General features: G+C 37.0%; 1 protein-coding gene across 1 annotated transcript; it reads right to left on the bottom strand.

Annotated features, from left to right (window-relative positions):
• Window positions 1–18,525: 18,525 nt before the first annotated feature.
• LOC149544829 (3'-N-debenzoyl-2'-deoxytaxol N-benzoyltransferase-like) lies at window positions 18,526–20,672 on the bottom strand. The gene is made up of 2 exons (XM_089796449.1): window positions 20,229–20,672; window positions 18,526–19,540 (listed from the first exon to the last, which is right to left on the bottom strand). Exons 1-2 carry the CDS (start codon window positions 20,670–20,672, stop codon window positions 18,632–18,634), a joined length of 1,353 nt encoding a protein of 450 aa, XP_089652575.1. The 3' UTR covers window positions 18,526–18,631.
• Window positions 20,673–25,933: the final 5,261 nt, after the last annotated feature.

The following is a 25,933-nucleotide window of genomic DNA, read 5'->3' as shown; positions in this document are numbered from 1 at the left end:
GCCGGTTACAACCACCACACTGATATGGTACTCTAAACCTTCACCATATATAACCAAGTGATTCAAAAAAAATTGGCTTGGACACAATGACACAAATAATAATATGTCCCTTCTTCATTGTCTTTAGGTGAAATAATAGCAAAAACATGGCTTGTAGTGACAAATGTACAAAATGTGATCATTAATTCTAAAAATACTTAGGTAAATGTTATAAAGTTACATATTGAAATTACAAAGATATATAAATATGTATATTACCAAGTTGCACTAGATCAGACAAGTATCAAAGTCAATAGATGAATCCATCTCTACCATTTACAATGCTTGTGGGGGATGATAGGTGTCAATAGGGTCCAAAACCCATATATCCCATTTGTCCACCCATTCAATTGACTCGGAGTCATCCCAATTTTTCTCTACACACGATGGATAATAGCATGCCATTTTTTGTGTTTGGATATCCCATGAACCTGCATCAGAGATTCTAAAAGAGTGCAATTCACTAGATCCTATTAGTGTGCAACAATCCTCATATGGTGCAATGTTAGTATTATCTATCAACCAAAAAAATCTATGAACCATAGACTCACCTTCCTTACCTAGACCCATTGTAGCATTACACCACTGGACGATGGATTTTGCATCTGTCAATATTGCTCTATCTTTGTACTTTAGTTCTTCATGAGCTAAGGCTCTTTTGATGCATGCGCCTACACCATCATGCTCTCCCATTCCATGACTAGCCTCTGTGAAATTTCACATATATTGAATTCTACACAATTGATGCATCCTGCTCAACCAATAGAACATACCTGCATTATTAAATTGAGATGCACAATTATCTGACCAAATAATGTGCTAACGATATGTTATGCCCCCATTAGCCAAATCTCTATAAAATAGTTCAAAATAACCATGTACAAACTCCATAGAATATGATTGATCATCACTGATGTAAAAATGGTACTCCCTCAAAATCCTCCTGTCATCCTTTGTACTTGTAGGTGAATGCATGAATGTCATGTGAATAAATATGGAAACCTATTGAGAAGTATAATACTTTTCTTGCACCTCATTTTGTGGTTGTAGTGAGTAGTTTTCTACAAAGTCTACAACCAAAACAATGGTATCCAATGGAAATGTATCCTTACACAACTTGAATTGCAAATCTAACCATCGAGCTCTATGTGCATGCCTTGCATATTTGTAAATAATCTTTTCAAGAAAAATTTTCCTAAACTCATATACTGAAATGTTTTCAATGACTAAATCAAATCTTTTACCCTATTTCCCATCTTTTAAAGCATATGTCACTATCTTAAATTTTTCATAATCTACTATTTCATTTCCAATTGCATGTGTACTATCCATATGTTTACAAGTTGATAAAAGTTGCAACGAACCACAAAATAAGCATGTACCATCCAAGAATGATGTCATGTAAAATTGTTGGCCATCCCCTATTTCACATAAAATGTTGGATATGAATTCCCTTGAAGGTCTTGGTGGCTCATTCATGTCACAATCCTACAAAACAAACTTAGAATGCAAAAACACATATATATGCCTAAAAACATCAAAATGGTTAAAAAATTCAATATGTATCCTACAACAACAAGTTGTGCGTGTGTGATTTATCTTCACATAAAAAGGTTTACCCATCTCAAAAAATCTTTGACTTATTCAAATTTGAGGATACATACCAATAAATTTTGCAAAAAATTGTGTCTGAGTTGAGTCCAAAAAATGTTTCACATGTGGGTCATGATTTTGGCTACCAATCCTCCTTCTTATAACATCTCTTTGATTAGGGGAAACATGTGTGTTATTTTTTCAAAAATCTTCAATCAATGATTTCAAAGCTTCACTAATTTCTTTATCCTTTCGTGGTAGTCTACCACTAAATGTCCATAACTCATTTTTTGTTGGATCTTCCAATCTCTCATGCCTTAGCATGGCTCTCCTTAGAGTATCTCTACCAATTTTCAATATTTTTCTTGTCTATCTCATGAGTCGAGCTTTCTTCATTTGGGTACTTACTATTGTCAATGTAAGTACTCATCTTGTGATATTATTATCTTTGGTGCATGATTTAGAACCCACTTTGTCATAAGCATTCATTAGATTCTTTACAATTCTTTTTTCATTTGAATTGTCCATCATTCTTGGCACAAGGATCTTCATGATAGGTTTAAATTTCAAATTCCTTATCATTTCAACAAATAATTTGCATTGACTTGTAATATTTAATTCTTCAAAGAATAATCTCCACATACGATCAACTTTTCTTTGACAAGTACGCTTGCTAATCTTGTTAGGCATTGATTTCAAAATGTTAGTATCAATATCAATCAAATATTTTGGTCTTCTAAAATGAATTCTAGAAGGTGTCATAATATCTTCCATTCTCTCAATATTTTGAACATCAACATAAGGTTGATTTTTTTGTGTACCTTGAACCAAAGATTATGTGCCTTGGGAATGAGATGGAAAAGATGGAATATCATCTACTTGATATGTTGATGGTGTGCCTTCAACATGACATGATGGAGTGTGTACATCATCAAATCTACAAATTAGCATCTCTTCAATATGAGAGGATGATATGACTCCAACATTAGAAGATGGTGTAGCTTCATAATTCAATTTTCTTCTTGAGCATAAGAGTCTCGTTTGTTCTCTTTGTCTTTCCAATTCTTCCTCTTTGTTTTTTTGTATCGATGGTTCTTGTTCCTCTTCGAAAGTCAATTCTTCATTGTTGCTTTGCAATTTTCTTTTTTCATGTAGTAGTTTCATTTTATCTCTTTTAATTGCCAAATCTCTCTCCCTCTCTTCATTTGTTTGAGTTTTTGGTTTCTTCCTTGGCATGATGATGATTTCTACATGTCAAATTATTCAAACATCTAAATTACTTACAATTTGTAAATTACAAATCATTCAAATACATATAAAAATTATAATTATTTCAATGAATACACAATATATATCAAACAACTTGCCAAATTTCTAACTATTTTCAAATAACAATTCATTCAAACATTCAAATTTCAATGAATTCACTATATATTAAACAACATGTCAAGTTATAATCAAATTTGTCTATATATATTAACAAACAATATTTAAAAAGGACTACACTAACCTTTTCTATAGAAAGAATATTCAAAAAGTCTTCAAAGAGCATATCCAATTATTGAATTTGGTGTTTGCTAGCTTCAAAAAGTCTTCAAATAGTGTTTGCTAACTTCCAACAGCTTGAAACCCATGTTTTCTATCAAAACAACAGAATGCACAACAGACAAAAAGTAGAATATGGATCAAAAGGGACCCAAACTTGCTTTGTGATCATTTTTTGGTGATTTCACATAGTGTGTATGCACTATAGTGCATATGTACTATGTGAAAATACATCTCTCCCTATCCCACCATCCCCCATCCCCTACTCTCTCTCTCCTCTCCAATCCTCCACTCTCTCTCAATCTCTCTCTCCTCTCCCATCCCCTACTCTCTCACTCTCTATCCTTTCACATCCCCTACTCTCTCTCACTCTCTCTCTCTCTCTCTCATCCCCTACTCTCTCACTCTCTATCATTTCCCATCCCCTACTCTCTCCGCTCCCATCCCCTACTCTCTCTCTCGCTCTCTCTCCTCTTCCATCCCCTACTCTCTCTCACTCTCCCTCTCCCACTGCCTACTCTCTCTCACCCTCTCTCCTCTCCCATCCCCTACTCTCTCTGTATCACACACTCCCATCCCCCTCTCTCTCTCCTACCGCCTACTCTCTCTCTCTCTCCCCTCTCCCATCCCCTACTCTCTCACCTTATCTCCTCTCCCACTACCTACTCCCTCTCTCCCATCCCCTACTCCCTCTCCCACTGCCTACTCTCTCTCTCCCATCCCCTACTTTCTCTCTCACTCACACACTCTCATCCTCCTCTCTCTCTCACTCTCCCTCTCCCACCACCTACTCTCTCTCTCCTCCATCCCCTACTCTCACTCTCTCCCATCATGTTCTCTCTTTGCCACCCTCTACTCTCTCTCACACTCTCTCCCATCCCCTACTCTCTCTCTCTTACACACACTCTCATCCCCCCTCTCTCTCCCTCTCCCACAACCTACTCTCTCTCTCCCATCCCCTACTCTCTCTCCCATCTCCTACTCTCTCTTTATCTCCCTCTCCTACTCCCTCTCCCACCACTACTCTCTCTGTCTCACTCTCTCTCTCTCGCATCCCCTACTCTCTCTCACTCTCTCTTAGGTCTCCCATCCCCTACTCTCTCTCACTCTCTCTCTCCTCTCCCATCCCCTACTCTCTCTCTCACTCTCTGTCTCTTCTCCCATCCCCTACTCTCTCTTTCACTCTCCCTCTGCTACTCCCTCTCCCACTGCCTACTCTCTCTCTCCCATCCCCTACTTTCTCTCTCACTCACACACTCTCATCCTCCTCTCCCTCTCACTCTCCCTCTCCCACCACCTACTCTCTCTCTCCTCCATCCCCTACTCTCACTCTCTCCCATCATGTTCTCTCTTTGCCACCCTCTACTCTCTCTCACACTCTCTCCCATCCCCTACTCTCTCTCTCTTACACACACTCTCATCCCCCCCTCTCTCTCTCCCTCTCCCATTCCCTCTCCCACCACGTAATCTCTCTCTCCCATCAACTAGTCTCTCTCTCTCGAGCTACTCTCTCTCCCCTCTCCCATCCCCTACTCTCTCTCTTTCATAAACACACACTCACATCCCTCTCTCTCTCTCCTCTCCCATCCCCTACTCTCTAGATCTCTCACACACACTCCCATCCCCCCTATCTCTCTCACTCCCACTCCCTCTCTCACTCTCTCTCACTCTCTACTCTCTCTCGCATGATCCCCTACTCTCACTCTCTCTCTCCCATCTCCTACTCTCTCACACACTCTCTCCCATCCCCCACTCTCTCTTACACACACTCTCATCCTCTCTCTCTCCCTCTCCCACTCCCTCTCCCACCACCTACTCTCTCTCTCCAATTTGCTACTCTCTCTCTCCCCTCTCTCATCCCCTACTCTCTTTCACACACACTCTCATCCCCCCTCTCTCTCCTCTCCCATCCCCTACTCTCTAGATATCTCACACCCACTCCCATACCCCCTCTCCCACTCCCTCTCCCACCACCTACTCTCTCTCTCCCATTTTTTACTCTCTCTCTCCCCTCTCCCATCCCCTACTCTCTCTCTTTCATAGACACACACTTCCATCCCCCCTCTCTCTCTCCTCTCCCATCCCCTACTCTCTAGATCTCTCACACCCACTCCCATACCCCCTCTCTCTCCTTCTCCCACTCCCTCTCCCACCATGTACTATCTCTCTCTCACTCTCTCTCTCCCTCTCTACTCTCTCTCATCCCCTACTCTCACTCTCTCTCTCCCATCCCCCTACTCTCTCTCACACTCTCTCCCATCCCCTACTCTCACTCTCTCTCTCCCATCCTATTCTCTCTCTCACACTCTTACACTCTCTCCCATCCCCTACTCTCTCTCTTACATAGACTCCCATCACCCCTCTCTCTCCCTCTCCCACTCCCTCTTCCATGACCTACTCTCTCTCCCATCTGCTACTCTCTCTCTTTCTTGAGCTACTCTCTCTCTCCCCTCTCCCATCCCCTACTCTCTAGATCTCTCACACACATTCCCATCCCCCACTCTCTCTCCCTCTCCAACTCCCTCTCCCACTACCTACTACCTCTCTCTCTCACTCTCTCTCCCTCTCTACTCTCTCTCTCCCATCCCCTACTCTCACTCTCTCTCCCATCCCCTACTCTCTCTCACACTCTCTCCCATCCCCTACTCTCACTCTCTCTCCCATCCCCTACTCTCTCTCACACTCTCTCCCATCCCCTACTCTCACTCTCTCTCCCATCCCGTACTCTCTCTTTGCCAACCCTACTCTCTCTCTCTCACTCTCAAACTCTCTCCCATCCCCTACTCTCTCTCTCTTACATACATTCCAATTCTCCCTCTCCCACTCCCTCTCCCATCGCCTACTCTCTCTCCCCCGACCATTACTCTCTCTCCCCTCTCCCATCCCCTACTCTCTCTCTTTCACACACCCACACACTCCCATCTCCCCTTTCTCTCCTCTCTCATCCCCTACTCTCTAGATCTCTCACACACACTCCTATCCCCCCCTCTCTCCCTCTCCCACTCCCTCTCCCACTGCCTACTGTCTCTCTCTCACTCTCTCCCTCTCTACTCTCTCTCTCCCATCCCCTACTCTTACTCTCTCTCCTATCCCCTACTCTCTCTCTACCATCCCTACTCTCTCACATTCTCACACTCTCTCCCATCCCCTACTCTCTCTCTTATGCACACTCCCATCCCCCTCTCTCTCTCCCACTCCCACTCCCACTGCCTACTCTCTCTCTCTTTCATCCCTTACTCTCTATCTCTCTCTCCCCTCTCCCGTCCCCTACTCTCTCTCTTTCACACACACACACCCATCACTCCTCTCTCTCTCCTCTCCCATCCCCTACTATGTCTCTCACTCACTCTCCCACTCCTACTCCCACTCCCACCACCTACCCTCTCTCACTCTCACTCTCTCCCTCTCTACTCTCTCTGCCACCCCCTACTCTCTCCCATCCCCTGCTCTCTCTCTCTTACACACATTTTCATCCCCCCTCTCTCTCCCTCTCCCACTCCCTCTCCCACCACCTACTCTCTCTCCTATCCCCTACTCTCCCTCGAGCTACTCTCTCTCCCCCCTCTCCCATCCCCTACTCTCTCTCTTTCATACACACACACTCCTATCCTCCTCTCTCTCTCGCTCTCCCGCTCCATCTCCCACCACCTACTCTCTCTCTCTCTCCCCCATCCCCTACTCTCAATCTCTTTCTCCCATCTTGTTCTCTCTCTACCACCCCTACTCTCTCTTACACATCCTCTCTCTCCCATCATCTACTCTCTCTCTCACACACACATTCCCATTGCCCTCCTCTCTCCCTCTCTCACTCCCTCTCCCACTGCTTATTGTCTCTCTCCCATCCCCTAATCTCTCTCTCTCTCTCTCTCTCTCTCTCTCTCTCTCTCTCTCTCTCTCTCGCATCCCCTACTCTCTCTCTTTCACATACCCACACACTCCTACCCCCCCTCTCTCTCCTCTCTTATCCCCTACTCTCTAGATCTCTCACACACACTCCCATCCCCCACTCTTTCTCCCTCTCCCACTACCTACTATCTCTCTCTCACTCTCTCCCTCTCTACTCTCTCTCTCCCCCATCCCCTACTTTCTCTCTTTGTCACCCCTACTCTCTCTCACACTCTCTACTATGCCCTAGTCTCTCTGCCATCGCCTACTCTCAATCTCTCTCTCCCATCCCGTACTCCTCTGCCACCCCTACTCTCTCTCACACTTCCTCTCTCTCCCATCCTGTACTTTCTCTCACTTCCTCTCTCTCCCATCCCCTACTCTCTCTCCCCTCTCCCATCCCCTACTCTCTCTCACACTCTCTCCCATTCCTCTCTCTCTCTCACACACACACACACCCATTCTCCCCCCCTCTCTCTCTCACACACACACACACACCCATCCCCCCCTCTCTCTCTCGCTCTTGCTCTGCCTCTCTTCTTCCCTCTCTGTTCACCATTTAGGTCTCAATAGTGTGTGTGGGCACTAAAGCATGCACGTGCTATTAAGACCCAAATTTTAAAAGCTTTAAATAGCACGTGTGCACTATAGGACATATGCACTATTCATAACTTTGCATTCTACCAAGCCTAAGGCTTGGTTTTGCCTTGGTGATCCAGCCCAAAGGTTTGGAGTCTATAAATTGGTCTGAGATGTGTTTTGTTGCAAACATACAAAAAATGATTGATTTTTCTTGTGTGCTCTCCTTCAAGATTCCTCATTGTTAAGCATCGATAAGATCAGGTTACATGACATTGTAGGTCTCTGTGTTAGCTATATAACCATATAATTTATTTTTTATTTCAACTATTTCAAGCCTTTCATCTATAATTTCTTTTGAATGTATGTTCTTTTTTTGTCAAAAACCAACATGTACTAATTGGGTTGTAGATTTTAGCTCATTCATCGAATTTTGCAACAATTTAGTTTTTTAGAAACTAGAGTCCATTCTACACACTTTGAAAAAAAAGAAGTTTTGATTTTAGATTAGTTTTCAATCATTTCTAGGGGGAGCACACAAATATTTCACACTTTTGGGATGTGTCTAGTTAAAAAATTCATAAAAAAATACACATTATAAAATTACTCGAAAAATCTGGGATAAACACTACATAGTGTTAAGTAACTTTTGACCAGAGCGATTAAAGAAATTCAAAAAATTAAAATTAAAATTTTATGGGGGACACACTTTGTACTATGTTATGTTTTTTTGGAATAAATAGTACCACTTTCTATAGTCCCCTTTTTTGAGAACCATTACCATTTTGAAAAAAAATTAGTAGTTTAGAAACTAGTTTCAAAGGGCTAATACTTTTGTTTTTGTCATATCTTAAAATTTTGACCGCAACTATCTTCAAATTCTTATTGAAGTTCAAAAATTTCTGATTTCAGAAAGAAAAAAAAAAAGGTGTCCACTTATACCTCCCTTTTGGCACCACAACTTGGTGCACTTACCCATTTATAAAATCTATTTCATATAAGACCATATATATCTATTGCAGTTGGTATTTTTGCTAGATGTCAAGTTGATCCAAAGGAATCACATGTGCCTACTATCAACATAATATTTAGAAGAAATAATTTATTTTAGTTTATAGTGTGTCAAAGATGATAATTTTACACTTTGTGTATACACTAATGTTGACTAGATAGGTAATGTTTATAATAAGAAGATATCTAATGGAGGAGAATTCCTTTTGGGAAAGAGATTAATCCATGGTTGAGTAAAAAAAATGAATGTCCTTCATAATCTACTACCAAATTTGAATATGTTGTTGTTGCTTTTAACTATACACAAGTCATTTGGATGAAGAAAAAGTTGAAAAATATCAAAGTTATTTATGATGATATAGTTATTATTTATTGTGATAATTTAAGTGCTATTAATACTTCTAAGAATCTTGTATTTCATTTAGGGACTAAACAAATTTAAATCAAGTGTCATTTTCTTAGAGAGAAGGTGAGTGAGAAAGAAGTAATGTTGGAGCATGTGGCTACTAAGGAATGGATTGATAACATCTTTACTATGTCATTACCAAATGATTCCTTAGAATACCTTAAATGTATGCTTGGGATAATGGTCCCTCATTTTCAAAATTGGTCGATGTAGGAAGACTTTAGTCTAGTGGTCTTCATTGGATTGTCTTATATTTTGAATTGATGTATTATGAGCTTCTCCCTAGGGTGGAGTAGTTTTGTAGTTTGAGATATTGTGTATTTCTATGTAAAGGGTATGTTGGCCCTTTTACATTGATTCCAAAAAGTGAGAGAGAATTGTGTGAAAGAACAAGTTGAAGAGAGAGAATTATATTTTATTAGACTTGTGTTGGGAGAGAGGCATTACTTTGTGCATTGAAGGTTTTTCACATCATATGTTTCCATCAATGCCAAAGAGGGATGTTGTTGGAATATTATTAGATATTGGTAATTTTGAGAGACTATTTTAGAATGTAATTATTTCTAGTTATGTTTGGCATTATAATTTTGTCAATGATGTCAACATATCTATTTATCAAACATAGTATTTTTTTATTTTTCATTTTATAAGTTAGTTTTATAGTGACTCTATTTGGTTTATTATGCTTGTGATAATTATGGATTGATATCTAGAGTTTCTACATGCTATATTTTCCATTGTATATGATGGTTATCTATTTTGCTTGAGTTAAAACTTGGATTTGATGTAGATTGGTTATTGTCAATATTTATTAGTGAATTGTTTTTAACAATGACCCATCTTAAAGTTCAAAAAGTTTTAGTGGTATAAGTTTACAATTTAAAATATAGGTTATATCATAAATCTACAAAATTTATGTTTTCGTAGATTTTCTTGATAATTATTTTTCATGGAATTGAGTTCGGTCATTAGAAATGGAAAGGGAATTTATTTCTTAGTTGGGTCAATCAACAAATGTATTTTTTTTTTATTGCGATTATCTATTACAGTATTAGTGTGTTGATTATAATTGTAAAGGATTATAAGTGTGTCCTAGCTAAAAATTATTGGATCACATTGGTTTATGTCATTCGTTTTTGTATCAGGTTTCATATTGAGCTGACCTAATATGTTCTTGAGACTTATATATGTAAGTAAATTGAATTATGAATCTAGGGAGTGTGTGTACTTGTGAGATCATGATGTTGTGAAGTTTTTGATATAAATATTGTATTAGAGAGGAGATCAGGAAGAGGTATAAGTGGAATTAATGATGTTTTGCTTCATAGGAAATATATTGTCATAGTTGATGCTTTTAATTAGTTTATTTCAGTAGATTGTTGTACATGGTGATTATCATTCACTCTTTGGGTTCTCTCCCTTATTGAAATTCACTTGTTGTCCAAGCAAGGTTTTTTCCCTTGTATTAGAGTAGTGATCTCTAAGAAAGTTATTGAATGTGTGTGCATTATTCATTCTACCTTTAACTAGGTTTTATATGTGCTAGTACATCATATTCTGGGTTTAATCCCCACTAATTTATTTCCCTTAATTGGGCATAAAAAATAAAATATTGACATGTTATGTGTTACAATGTTATTTTATTTGCACTCCTATACATGTTAAAGATATGATTAGTAGTGGATAGTTAAGTATTTTAATTTTCTCACAACTGATTCAACACCCCCCACCCTCTCATGCATTGTGTTTCCTTCATTATTATTCCTAACCTAAGGCCACTCATGCTTATGCATTTACATTTTTTGGTGGTACAATCAATTGGATGAGTAAGGGGAAAAAAATGTGGTTACTTTTTCAATCACGTTTAAGATGAGTATATTGCAACTACTCACACTTGTAAACAATCTATTTGTATTAAGAGATTGTGTTTTGATATTGTAATTTAAAAAGGTGTAGTCAAAACTTATTGTGATAGTTACATTGCAAAATACTTAGCTAAGAGCTTGATTTTGCATGTTGGGACTAAGCACATTGATGTTCATTATCCTTTTGTTGGAGATTAGGTCAGGATGATCAAGTGAAGCTAGTTAAGATAGGGATATTGATGATTGTTAAAAAATTATTAATCAAGGATCTGAGAATAGAGGATTTTTAGTGATGTTTTCATTTTATGAAATTCCTTCCATAATGGTATTTATAATATCGTTTATCTTGAAATATGTTTAGTAATTTGGAGAGCATTAGAAAAATGTTGTCATGATCTTGCATAACTACGTAAGGTTAATATTTATAATGAGTGTATATTTGCGTATGGATTGGTATTAAAAATTCCTCAAATATATAGATTGAGCAGATAAGAATTTCACTAATTTTTCATCACAGGATGCTTTATCTAGATTGTGAAATATTAAATTAGGCAAGATTCTACAACACAACGATAAATTGTAAAGCTCTTATCTAGGAGGTCTTGGGTTCACATTTACTCAAGGTTAATAATAATAATTAATCACAACACATAATAATAACCAATCTTATCTTCAACCTCTTACAAATAAAAAAAAGACTTTTAAATATTGAAGTTTTGATTTTTAAAATTGCAAATGAAAGTTCCAAAGTTAATATTGAAGTCTTTAGAGATACTAAAGTAGCTTAAAAATATATGTAAAAATATAGTAGAGGATAGCTTGATAGAGTACCTCACAATTTTTTTGACACTTTAAACAACTTTTTTAGCTAGACACTAGTTCAAAAGTTATCACATCCAAAAGTTGGGTCTCCTAAAACCTAAGAAATACAAAAATGTGTTGGAAACATAAATAAATTCTAAAAGAGAGTTATGTGTTTTCATGTGTGTTTTGATACACGACAATTATCTTGGATTGGATATTTGATGGCTATCATTTTCTAGGCCTTTTCACTTGATGGTTTTGTAATACTATTTAATTACTTCATTTATTGTATCTCTTCTATATTAGGTGCATGAGCATGAAGGTTGTATGTGATAGTCTTGAGTAGGGATTGGGTTAGCTCTAGATTTCTATCTAGTGTTACTCCTTTGAGAAGTTTACTCTGCAAGTATATTATATTTTGTTGTTGAGTTGTGAACAATATAAATGACAACTTTTGGAGCATGTGATTTTTCTCTTGAAAGGGTTTTCCCTATGTTAGTCACTATATTTTGGTATGCACGTGATATTTATGTTAAATTGTATTAAGTTTCTTTAACTTCTATAAAGATCTTTTTTTTGTATAATTTTTCTACCTTAACTTATTTACAATAATATCACCACAAAATGCCCTTGTACAGCATTTAAAAATGTTGTTTCAAAAATAAAAACATACAATGTGAGTTCTAAAATATAAAATATAAATATATGAATTATTGATGTGTGCATAAGAAATAACATTTAAAGATATTACCTATTATGAATTATGAAACACCTCTTCACATAGGATGGCATCCTCAAACGTGTTTTTTGAATATTCATATTTTTGTTTAAAAAGTCTTTGATATATGTTCATATCTTTCTAACCTAATTCCATGTGAGACATATAAAGAAAGATATAATGCCTCTAAGACACAAATAAGGACACATACGCTTGCCTTTGTGCAATCTCGAATCATAGATCATTTTCTCATTTTTCCTTGCTCTCTCCTATATCAAACTATGTTTATTGAATATTATCTAGAAATAAAGTAGAAACTCGTGAATTAGGGAAAAATAGGATCTTTCAAACTAAGATCAAGGTAGACCTATTTTTCAAGCGGATGGGACTCAAAAATGCATCCTTGATTGAGTACTGTTCTAAAATTTTGAGTCAAATTGAGCCCCTATAAGAACTTTTCGTGCATGTGTACTCAACTACCATTTTGAGGCCTATGAGGTGTTTTATGTTTCTAACACCTTGCATTCAAAATATGCATGTGTCCCATAATGATACATTATCATTATGAATCATTTCGTGAAGCGTCATTTTAAGCATTATTCAGATTTGCATTTTGCCTAAGAGTCAAATAGCGACAAGAAATATAGTTTGCAATTGAATATCTTGCAACCAGTAAAGTTTCATGACTCACTGTTGTGGGAGTGTATAATATACATATCAAAGAACCTATGTTTCAATTTTCAATTCATTTTGATATGTTCTAACTAGGTTTTGAATCTCTCAAAGTTGGTTGTTTATTGTTGTCATGCTGATGCATATTTTTCAGAATTTCAGGAAACCCTGTTTGACCAATTAAAATTTTTGACTCAATTGACCAAAATGAGAAATTCCCTTTTTCATTGTATTTTAGAGGTCAGATATTTTCTATCTTCCAGATTTGAGCTTATGACAAATCCTTTTGACTAGTTTTCAAACGTGATTCCAAATACAATTTGTAAAATTTTACTAGTGTCTAAAAGTGCAGATTGATTGGTAGACCTATTTGAGATGTCATAACTCAAAATATGTGATACATGAGACCAAATCGATTGTATCATTGTGCTCTACTCTGAAAATTCTTTAAGTGTGTCAATTTTCAAGTCTTGACGAATCCTTCTACACATTTTCTCAAGTCCTTTCTGTTTGTGAAAATCATTATTCTATCAGTATTCTCATTTATGCAATTCCAAGTGCCCAACTTTGCACGCTTGCCAAATTCGTCAAGTTATTTGTCATGAGCCCAAATCATAAATTTATACTCTCCTCGTGACAGTAAACTAATGCCTAATTTTTGTGCCCTTAAGTGTCCATTTGACCTATTTTCAAAGCCAAAATCAAACATACTTTATTGTTTTTTAAAATGTTTATTTGTAGGCAATTTAGGGAAGGCAATTTTGACGATCAATATCTTTTGACCCAGATGTTGTCATGACCCAAAATTTGACAGAGTATAAGAATGTAGAATAGAGAATCAATATGCTTATTTTTAGGGACAGATTTTTTGTTTCAGTTAGTTTTTAAAGCCAGCTTATAGGCCTTCCTGTCAAAAAATCCTAGTTTGCAAAAATAAGGTAAAATTAGTTTTTAAATGATCAATTAATGATTTTTTCTTAGCTAGATCAAATCCAGCTAGTTCAAGGAGTCAAATCAATGGATTTCATGGGTCAAGTGTTTCAATTTGAAAAAAAATAGCTCGACCCACTTTGGAGCCTGACCAGCTTTGGCATATTGACAAGGTTTAATAGGGATTGAAGATGCGCAAGAGATTTCATAATGAATTTAATAATTGTGATAGTAATGTGTAACATCATTCTAAAACCAATTGGTTGTTTGCAAACATATATATAAACCCTTAAGGAAGATGTGTGCCTCATGTTTTAAACATTGTCATTCTAAGCAGCATGGAAAGCTGATTGTGGTTTTTAGATCATCAATTCAATAAAACTTTTTAACCTACTGTGCATCTATCATGGATCTTACAATCTTAGTCACTTGATGAGCCTATGAATCATCTAGATCCTAAAGCATGTGAAAGGCATGATTTGGGTATATGATTGTTAGAATTCACCATGATACTAAGACAAAAAGATGAAGTGGGGATGTTGGGCGAAATACATTTGAAGTGTGGAATAGTTTCTTTTAAAAAGAGGGTCTAGAACTATAATTGCAAAACAAGATTTAGGATTGAATGCTTTATGCACAAACAGTTTGACCCCATTCCAAGGAAACTTCATTAGTTTTGAGTTATGGATGTTATGCCTAGGCTCTTCCATGAATAGCAAGAGGGACAACGTACATTTTACTTCAGAGCTACGAACCATGACAGATAAGTAGTATGGGTGTGGGTAGTGTGGAGCTTGAGAAATATATCTCCAATCCATGAGCTTGGTAGCAAGTGATGTTTTGTTTTGAGTACTTTAATGCTCATTATCATAAGAATGTGAATTGTTGGATTGTTCTGAGTAATCATGAGAGGCTTCCCCTTTTGTTCAACATCCTTCCATGAATGATATGCCCAAGATGAACAAGTATGGCCCTCTGGACGACGGCCAGAACAAGCACGATTATGTCCTAGTATTGACAGTCTAGAACTTCTTGGAACATCATCTCCAGACCATTGTCTTCAACTCCAGCATGGCCAACTATATCCATCATGCTTGCATTCTTATAAGGCAATTCCACATTAATTTCTCATCTTTCATGGTGAGATTGGATTCTCAAAATCATATTGATTTCTTACTTACGAGTCCACTCGGTGGGGGGTGTCCCGGTCATGTGAAACAGAAGAACATGAAGGCAACATCAAAGAAGGTTGCATAGAATTCGAGAAATCATGTGGAGGCTCGATGGAGAAGGCTTTGGAGGAAGCCGCGAGTGTGTTTCTGCATGAACAAACCTGATTTGAAAGTAGAGAAAATATAAGAATGTAGTTGGATCATTTACAACATCTTCCACAGCAACCAGATTGCTTAGGCTCCGTTTAGTTGGGGAAGATGAATTTGTGGCATAACCAGGTTTTCAAAAACCTGGTTTTGTGGTTTGGAAAGCCAGTGGTCCGTTTGGTTGACACGGAAGATGAATATACCGTGGACCCCACAATATTATTAAAAAAATTGTCATAAAATTCAAAACCTAGTTTTAATTTTGAATTCCACATTTTTATTAGAAGAAACATCTTCCAATTTTTTACCAAAATTGGAGATGAAATTGAAAACCAGGTTATAATTTTAACCAACCAAACGCCCATGTTTTTCTACAAAATTTGATTTTACCCTTGATAACCCGATTTTGGCCCTCATCTTCCAGCAACCAAACAGGGCCTTATAGCATTTTTTGTTTTCACCACATTGTAACTACACAAAGACATCCCTTGAAATGCATCAGAAGCATGCAAGTATGGCGTGGAATGTTTCACAGGAAATTCTTGATGTTGTTTGAGCGGTTTAGAAAGGGTTTACGTTTTTCCTGAACAGAGGCACCTACGATCAAACTAAGTGAGCTGCCCATACATTATTTTTTTCATATGGATTTAAGCTATCTGTATTGTGATATTTTAGTCACATTTCTAGGCATGCATGGAGCAAGGCATCGAGGGGTTTGGAGTGTGACCTGTTTAGAGGTAAACCCAAAATGCATTATCCCATATTGATCGTGCGACAATCAATTTTTCTCTGTTTAGGACGGAGTGCTCAAATACTTTAATTTCTTAAGGACGTGCTCCCTTTTAAGACATGGAGACTCACATGGTCAGGCCAAGGGCCATGTGGGCAGACGTAGGAGTAAATATTGGAAGGTTACACGCAAAGGAAGATGGTGATGTGGCACAGCTTAGGAAGTTATTCCTAAGTTCCTGAATGCAAGAAAATGGAGTTGTGAAGCTAGGGAAAGCATATCGTTGGAAGGCTTCAATGTTGAAAATTTGAAATAAAATTGATATATTGTATAGTACTAATTATATAAAATTTAAATATTTTCAACCTTTTAAATGCCCTGTTTATGGCCAAGGGTCAGAATTGTTAAATGCACACCATAGGTTTCATTTTTGTCCAAAATATAAAGTGTAATATACTATTGAAAATGGGAGAAGATGAATTTTTCAAATTTGTAGTTAAAATATGTGCAGGTCATCGATGGGAAAAGATATGGGCAGGTCTGTAAAATTAGCAACATTCTCATCAAAATGGGTGCTTTTCGTCATTAAGCTTCAGATTCCATTGGAAAACAACTAGAGAAGTTTGTTGGCTCTAGCTCTAGGGAAAATGTTCTTAGAAATGTTGTTTTGCCTTTAAAAACCAAATGCCATGGATTTTGGCATGAGTTTTACCAACTATTTTGTGTCCTCTTGCAAATTAGGTATATGATTCTATCATTTTGAAGATATTTTTTAAGATATTTTTCAAACATAATGATGAGATCTAATTTTCAATTGAAAGAAGAGAGTAGAGAGAAGTTTTACATCAGCAGATAGAGGTTCTTCAAATGGACAAATTGTAGCATCATAGCAGATCTGAGATTTCTTCCATTCTTAATAGTCTCTTCTCTTCTCTTTCTTTAGGGTTGATGGTTGGTTGTTGTCCAGACTATTAAGCAGAGCTCTAGTTGTGATCCCACCATTCATGCCCAACATTTCTCTCTGTATTTGAACAAAATTTATGAAGATAATATAGATAGTTTTGGTTTATTGAGTTATTTTTCAAATTTATTCCATACATCATTTATGTATTTGTTTCAAAGGAATAAATAAAATGAGAAATGAATTTATCTTTAATCTGAATGTTGTCTCTTGTTTATGTTATTTGTAATCTTCTATGGTTTGTGAATAAAGAGCACAAATCTAGTTGCAATCTATTTTAGGTTGTATATTTTGGTATATTCTACTTGCGATTCAAGGAGTCATGTAAACACTTAATTTACCATAATCAGGTTGCAGGTTTCATGAAGGGATAGGTCGAGTATGAGATTCAAAGATGATACAAATGTTTGATTCACAACGTGAATGCATAGATTTGGAGTCTTAATATATTGTATCAATAATTTCCAAAGATGTGTGTTAGTAATTTGTGGAATCGCCCAATAGATAAGACACTGATCAACTACAAGATCTATATGTTTTTAGTTTATACCTTGGTTTTGTTGATAATCAGTACATTAATCAAAGTCTTTTCCCTTTTATGGTGAAGAGATGAATGGTGGGATCACAGCTAGAGCTCTGCTCAATAGTCTGGACAATAGCCAACCATTAACATACTGATTTAGACATTGGGGCCAACTATAAGGTAGATTGTTAAGTTCATAGATCATGTCATTATCTATTTCATGTCTCTTTTGTTTGCATAAGTAATAGATGAATTGGGGTTTTGATCTGCTTTATCTAGATTTAGATATATATTTTAGCAATTGGTACCATATGAACGAATTTGAGGTTCACCTGCCTAGGCAGAGCCTGAAGAAGGAGTATAGCCTTATAGTTGAACCTGATATCTAAATCAGTATGTTGAACATGGGAATTAGCTACCCCTAGATGTATGTGTTCCTATCATTGGGTTATGGAAAAATTGTTAATTCAAGAGCCAACACAGGCATAATAACAATTGAGATGAACTAAACCTTTTGAAAACTATTAATTTTATAGATTCTGCTTTTTTTTGTAACACTAATACCAATCCATTTGCATGTAAACATAAATATTTTTTTCTAAGTGAAAACTAACATAAATAAAAATTTAGTGAGAAATGAAATTTTTTTATGAATGACAAAAGTTTATGTTGCATACATGCACCATTTCATTAAATTTTATTTTGGAAAATTTATTAGGTCCAAATCTAATATCGTTTAATTTTCCAGACAACACTAAGTGCATCATTGAAAAGTGTTAAAGCTCACATTTGCATCTAAATCCAAGACATAATTCTATTTTATTTAAGGAATTGATAAGAATTAGGAAGAGAAATGTAACAGGTTTTGATCTGATATGCTTTTTTTGGATTTTCACTCTTTCACCAATCATGATCTCACATTCACCTATTCAATAGGCCATTACATTATTTTTACACAAGGATGATTAGAGGCAAGATGGAATCATCAACTTTTTGCATCCTTTAATAGTAGATAAGTGCCCTAGACATCTATTTTAGTCTACGAGTGATTCTAAACCTTTATATCCTTATATTCATTTGTCATGGATTCTATTTCTATTTTGAATGCATTAGCTATTGATATAGGCATGCACATTAGTATCTTGATTCCATCGGACATGTTCTTAGGAGATGGGAGAAAGATGAGATAATCTGGTTGAGCTAAACCTTTCTCCAAGGGTAGTATGGAACTTACATTTTTTGTATCTCCCCAACCAAAGTCTACTTCATGAAATCCTAGTCGCCTCCAATCACTTAGTGCAAACAAATTATCTTGTCTTTTATCCATAGTTGATTTACACATATGTGTCACCATGCTTGGCATCAAATGTGCATCAATCAAAGATGATTTTGATCTTTTTACAATTTTTGTAGCTCGCAAAAGTGATCCATTAATGAGGTCTTTCACAATATCTATTGAACAACCCATACCAATAGCATTACCATAGTATCCTTTTGGAAGTGGGGGATGAATTGATCTACTCATATTCATTGCAAAGAGAAGCTTCACATTTTGATAACTTGGAATTTTAAGGACCTTTGACCTTGCTCGCCAAGCCAATGCTGCAAGAACTTCAAATGTAGAGAAACATTCTTTACTTTCTTCCATAAAGTATTTTTTGATACATTTAATTACATCATTTTTGATAAATAGAGAGGCTTGAACCAAATCTTCTTTCAATAGAGATTGGTGTGGACTATGTACACTCTCCATAATGGTTTCAAAGTGATAAAATTGGAGGTTTATAGGATCTTTTGGCTTCAATAGCTCTCTATTCCATACTGGTTCTAAAGAGGGCTTAACCTCTCCCCTTGCCATTTCTGCAAGGCCTTTAAGAAATTGACCCGCTCCTCGTCCGTCACATATACTATGGTGGAAACTCACTCCCACAACAAAACCACCGCATGCAAAACGAGTTACCTATATGAAGTAAATACAAGAAATAACAACAAAACAATGCACAAATCTTGTTAAAAAATCATATCTTAAATCATTAGTATAAATCAAAATAAATAAGTTACAAATCAATCAAATGTAATGAAAATGATAACTTAAAAAAATACTAGAAACTAAGAGATCCAAAAAGTTGCTTGAGTATAGAAATTGGAAAAGAAAATTCAAGATAATAAAACCCAATGTAAGAGAGTAAAACAACTCAATATAGGATAATAAGAGTCAAGGATTTAGGAGTATCCATTCCACCAAATTTGTTAGTGGCATCGATCTTAGAGTCTTGCACTTAGCAATATTAGAATAGTCTTGGTGGGTTTGTTAAGAACCATTCAACTTCACCAATCGTTAACATATGTTTTGATATACGAAAATTGTAAGTAATATAATTGACTTATCGTAACATTGTTATCATTTTGTCCAAACTCCCACTAGAATACTTTTCGTCGACAAATGTTTCAATATACTAAAGCTATGAATAATAAGATTGCCTTACCTTGGTAGTGTTATCATTTTGTTCAAACTCTCTTCCATCTATGACCTCTCCAACTCATATTTGAAAACAAAAGCAGAACCCTTCTCCCACCCCCAACCCCAAGACTTCTTAAAGGAGATAAAGTTAATCCTTCACTAATGAAAAAGCAAAGCGAAGAATTACCTGAACAACCAGAAGATGAAAGTTCTCAATAGGAGTAGTGATAGGTGGAAGTGAATAAAGCAGCTGTTGAAATGATGGGTTGCCGTCATCCAAATCTCCCAAGGCTGAAAGAGTGTTATCCGCCATTGCTTCCACAAACAGAGCGCCCTCACCTGTGCAATCCACTTCAAAATCCCCATTTTCTTTTCCTCTGAGCCTCCCAGCCAAGGGAAAATAATACACCAACACTTTGGAGAGAGCCTCTCTAATTGTTTTTGCAGGATCAGCAGAAATACTATCATGAGCATTGTAAACTAATAAGGAAGTAAAGATATGTCTTCTTAACATGGCTAAGTTATCAATGGAGGAGAGGGGGAGAATAGTTTTGGGTGTAGGCAGAGAAGGGGCCACCATGACTGGTTTAGAGCTCTTCACCTTCCACTCTCTTGCCCCAACTTTCTCCATTCTTATTCTTCTGATACTCAAATTGTGAAATAGAAACTGATACTCAAATTGTGAGATTAAAACAGCGTGTAGAAATCCCTTATATATACTACTCCAACCAATAAGTAGCCAAATTATTCCCTTTATAACTGTTGCTACCTAAAACAAATTATGTTGTATGTTCAACAAATTATGTTTTATATTTTTAGTGGGTTTTGTAATTATATTGTGACTATCAACATCACACTATCGACCCACTCCAGATTTTGCATTTTTAATCCCTTCACTAAAATGGCATCTCTTTATATTGTTAAAATAAATTACTCATGACCCTCAACTGCCAATTCTTGCATTTTCTGTGGGGAAAGAAATCTATTTTGAAAAAGAGCTGTTTCGTAAAACCTGGTGCAAATAGGTTGATAAACCCCTGGAAATACAGCAAAATGCGAATTTTGACATTCATAATTGATTGTCACACTTAAACTCCAGAGGGCTCGATTTTTATGCATTTTGACATTCATAATTGATTGTCACACTTAAACTCCAGAGGGCTCGATATACTGCATAAAAATCTGGCTATATTGGCTGCTTAAAAAACTGAAAGTCAATAGTATGAACTCTAAAAAATCAGGGGGAAAAAATGCCCAAAAGATGTGATATATTTTTTTGTTCAAACTTCATCAAAAGATTGAATTGCTGGCTAGTTAAGATAAGATGGGTAATAAAGTCATGACCTATTTATTATTCAGAAAAGCTGCACAATGACAGAAGGGTGACAAATGAAACAATATATTTATATTACATGGTATTCAGAAAGTAAAGAGTACAGTCATCACTACATTGCGATAGAAAGGCAAAAAAAAATTCAATGGTTTTATGAATATATCCAACGGTTGTATTGTTTAGAACTGCTTCGGCAAAATCTATAATATTCTAGTGGACTTAAATGAACGTAAGGAAACGCACAAACAGTTTGACCCCATTCCAAGGAAACTTCATTAGTTTTGAGTTATGGATGTTATGCCCAGGCTCTTCCATTAATAGCAAGAGGGACAACGTACATTTTGCTTCAGAGCTACGAACCATAACAGATAAGTAGTATGGGTGTGGGTAGTGTGGAGCTTGAGAAATATATCTCCAATCCATGAGCTTGGTAGCAAGTGATGTTCTGTTTTGAGTACTTTAATGCTCATTATCATAAGAATGTGAATTGTTGGATTGTTCCAAGTAATCATGAGAGGCTTCCCCTTTTGTTCAACATCCTTCCATGAATGATATGCCCAAAATGAACAGGTACGGCCTTCTGGACGAGAGCCAGAAGAGGCTTGATTATGTCCTAGCATTGACAGTATCCAGACCCTTGTCTTGATGTCCGGCATGGCCAACTATATCCATCATGCTTGCATTCTTATAAGGCAATTCCACATTAATTTCTCATCTTTCATGGTGAGATTGGATTCTCAAAATCATAGTGATTTCTTACTTACGAGTCCACTTGGTGGGGGGTGTCCCGGTCATGTGAAACAGAAGAACATGAAGGCAACATCAAAGAAGGTTGCATAGAATTCGAGAAATCATGTGGAGGCTCGATGGAGAAGGCTTTGGAGGAAGCCACGAGTGTGTTTCTGCATGAAACAAACCTGATTTGAAAGTAGAGTAAATATAAGAATGTAGTTGGATCATTTAAAACATCTTCCACAGCAACCAGATCGCTTATAGCAGTTTTTTGTTTTAACCACATTGTAACTGCACAAAGACATCCCTTGAAATGCATCAGAAGCGTGCAAGTTTGGCGTTGAATGTTTCACGGGAAATGCTTGATGTTGTTTGAGCGGTTCAGAAAGGGTTTACGTTTTTCCTGAACAGAGGCACCTATGATCAAACTAAGTGAGCTGCCCATACATAATTTTTTCCATATGGAAAGCTATCTGTATTGTGATATTTTAGTCACATTTCTACGCATGCATGGAGTAAGGCACCGAGGGGTTTGGAGTGTGGCCTGTGCGACAATGAATTTTTCTCTTTGCAGGACGGAGTGCTCCAGAGTTTTAATTAGTTAAGGACGTGCCCTCTTTTAAGACATGGAGACTCGTGTGGTTGGGCCAAGGGCCTTGCCGACAGATGTAGGAGTAAATTTTGGAAGGTTATACGCAAAGGAAGATGGTGACGTGGCACAGCTTAGGAAGCTATTCGTAAGTTCGTGAAAGGAAAGGAAAGGAAAGGTGGTTTTATAGTCCACAACACTATGCCATAGTTTTTGGGTTTACATATGGTGAAAGTGATATGGGACTACCTTGTACTCTTTTTCGAGAGGCACTTGGCGCTACAAACGAAGCGTACATACCCTACCCCTGTCATGTCCCCAATTTTTGGTGACAGTTCGATTTAATTAATTTAATTAATGGTTGTCCAAGGACGACTAATTAGTTATTTTAATTAAATAAATAAATATTAAAAGATGACCTTGTATTTAATAAAGTAACTTGGAAAATATTTAATAAAGTCACTTGAGGGATAAGATCAAAATTGTTCTAGAAGTCTCTGGAGAGGATGGAGGAAAAAGAATAAATAGGCACCCCGGGGCTCCATTTGAATCAGGAGTTGATTATCTCTCTCTTTGTTTTCAGATTGTGATTCAGTCACAGGTGCATTGTGGAAACCTAGGGTTTTCGGCAATTGTCACAGTTGGCCATTGAGAACGATAACTCTCAATTGGTACGCGATTTTGAGGGTGTGAAATATCATCCGAATTATTGCAAATTGGAGGTGACGCTGCAGTCATTTCATCAGGGACAAATCTGTGGCCTAAGGCCAAATCTTGCGATTCATTGATCATTGGAGGTTTAGTTAGAAAGGGATTAACTAATTGCAGTATTAGAGGAAATTCGGAAGCAAGTCGGGAAGAGAGTTTAAAGAGACAAGTATCCGATTCAGATCAACAGGTCAAGAAGGGTTCGAATTTCAAAGGAAATTACAAGCAACAATTTATTTCCAGCAAGCAAGTTTCGGTCCCCTGAGACGGGCATTTTTTCTCAAGATACTTTCGTCGCTTGAGGTCTAGCAGATATCATAGGATTGAAGGTTTGTGGACGTCGCGACTTATCTGAGCTCCAAGAGAGCGCGATCTGTGATCAGCCTGCAGTGGAAACTCAAGCGTGCTTTCAACGTGGGATCTGAGAAGACTCTGGCCCAGGCAGTCCGTGTTGTTCACGAATTCGCCAGAGACATAATTCGAAGGAGAAGCTGTGAGGAAGGAGATCTCAAACCAGACTTGTTGTCCAGATTCCTCCAACTGAGTGAAGGAGGCTTTGACGAGGAGTCTTTGCGAGACATTGTGCTGAGTTTCGTGTTGGCAGGCAGAGATACGACGGCGTCCTCTCTGACATGGTTCTTCTGGCTCTTATCAGCCAGTATCCCGTAAATTATTAAAGTCAAAGTCTAAAGCCGAAGGCTATCACGAATATTCGCAATCTCACAAGCCCACTTGTTAATTCAGAAATATTGGAGATCCTTTTTGAAGACGAGCGAAGGCAGATTGCAAAGATCATTTTATAGTACGGGATATCTCATCTGTGGTAAAGCCGGCATCACCACCGTAACAAATGGTATTGAGTCGCATATGTTTGGTTATGATATCCAAGTCTGCGATGAGGGAGGTCGAGGATCATTGCGATGGAGTTGGTCGAATTCAGTTGAACTCAATATGTTAGAACGTCCAAAGGTATGTGAATCACTTGACACAGATTCCCGTGTTCATGAAGGCTCAAGGTACCCACGGCGAAGACTACCCCACTTATGCATAGTGTTGGCCAGCTGGTAATTGGAAATCCATGATCAAAAAATACACACGCGGTGATACCCGAGCACCCCTATATGGAGAGATATACTTATAAAATGCATGGCTTACATAACCTGCATGCATAAGTTTATATTGTTGAGCCTCACAAAGCAGTGAAGTCAAGTTTCACTTTATTTCACAAAGATCTGTTTTGTGAAGCTAATTATATTGGCGCCGATGAAGTCATTGAAATTGCATTAAGGTGCGTCAAGGAGAATGGATAATTACGATGGTTTCATCTCTTGCTTCAGTATACTTTTATTTCGAGAATTCTTTTGACATTCATTGTTCAATCACTTCCCGAATTCTGTTATTAACTATTGCATAAGGATTGATCTTATTCATGTCAAGTACTTTGAGTAATCATTCTCCAGTATAATTACTTAGTGTTTTCAGTTCAGTAAGGACAGAGCTTGTTGACTAACTGTTTGACGAAATGTCAAACCTTTGAAGTGTTAAATTTTGGGTGTAAAAAGTAAGCAATAACCTGTCAGGGTTATTACAACCCCCCAAGGGGATTTGAACTTGTGACCTCTCTTTCAAGAGTACAAGTTCTCCACCACTAGGCCAACTCAGGCTGTGAAGCTATGGAAAGCATATCGTTGGAAGGCTTCAATGTTGAAAATTTGAAATAAAATTGATATATTGTATAGTCTTGACTATATAAAATTTAAATATTTTCAACCTTTTAAATGCTTTGTTTATGGCCAAGGGTCGGAATTGTTAAATGCACACTATAGGCTTCATTTTTGTTCAAAATATTAAGTCTAATATACTTTAGAAAGAGTAGATGAATTTTCAAATTTGCAATTAGAATATGCATAGGTCATCGGTGGGAAAAGGTATGGGTAGATTTGTAAAATTAGCGGCATTCTCAGTAGAATGGTTGTTTTTCATCATTAAGCTTCAGATTACGTTGGAAAACAACTAGAGAAGTTTGTTGGCTCTAGATTTAGGGAAAATGTTCTTAGAAATATTGTTTTGCCTTTAAAAACCAAATGCCATGGATTTTGGCATGAGTTTTATCGACTGTTTTGTGTCCTTTTGCAAATCAGGTATATGATTCTATCATTTTGAAGACATTTTTGAGGATATTTTTCAAACATAATGATGGGATTTGGTTTTCAATTGAAGGAAGAGAGTAGAGAGAAGTTTTACATCAGCAGATGGAGGTTCTTCAAGTGGACAAATGGCAGCATCATACCAGATCCAAGATTTCTTCCATTCTTTATAGTCTCTTCTCTTCTCTTTCTTTAGGGTTGATGGTTGGTTGTTGTCCAGACTATTAACCAGAGCTCTAGTTATGATCCCACCATTCATGCCCAACATTTCCCTTTGTATTTGAACAACATTAATGAAGTTAATATATATAGTTTTGGTTTATTGAGTTATTTTTCAGAGTTATTCCATACATCGTTTATGTATTTGTTTCAAAGGAATAAAT

This window comes from Cupressus sempervirens, chromosome 8 (assembly GCF_028749045.1).
Source record: "Cupressus sempervirens isolate cs-2001-9-10 chromosome 8, ASM2874904v1, whole genome shotgun sequence".
NCBI classification, from domain to species: Eukaryota; Viridiplantae; Streptophyta; class Pinopsida; order Cupressales; family Cupressaceae; genus Cupressus; species Cupressus sempervirens.
Note: the sequence above shows the minus strand (reverse complement) of the source record. Positions and strands in the feature narration are given on the sequence as shown.

Coding starts and splice junctions, on each gene's coding strand:
- LOC149544829 (XM_089796449.1), bottom strand. CDS start 20,672: ATGGAGAAAGTTGGGGCAAGAGAGTGGAAGGTGAAGAGCTCTAAACCA. Junction 19,541..20,228: donor TTCATCTTCTGGTTGTTCAG/GTAATTCTTCGC, acceptor TACTTCATATAG/GTAACTCGTTTTGCATGCGG.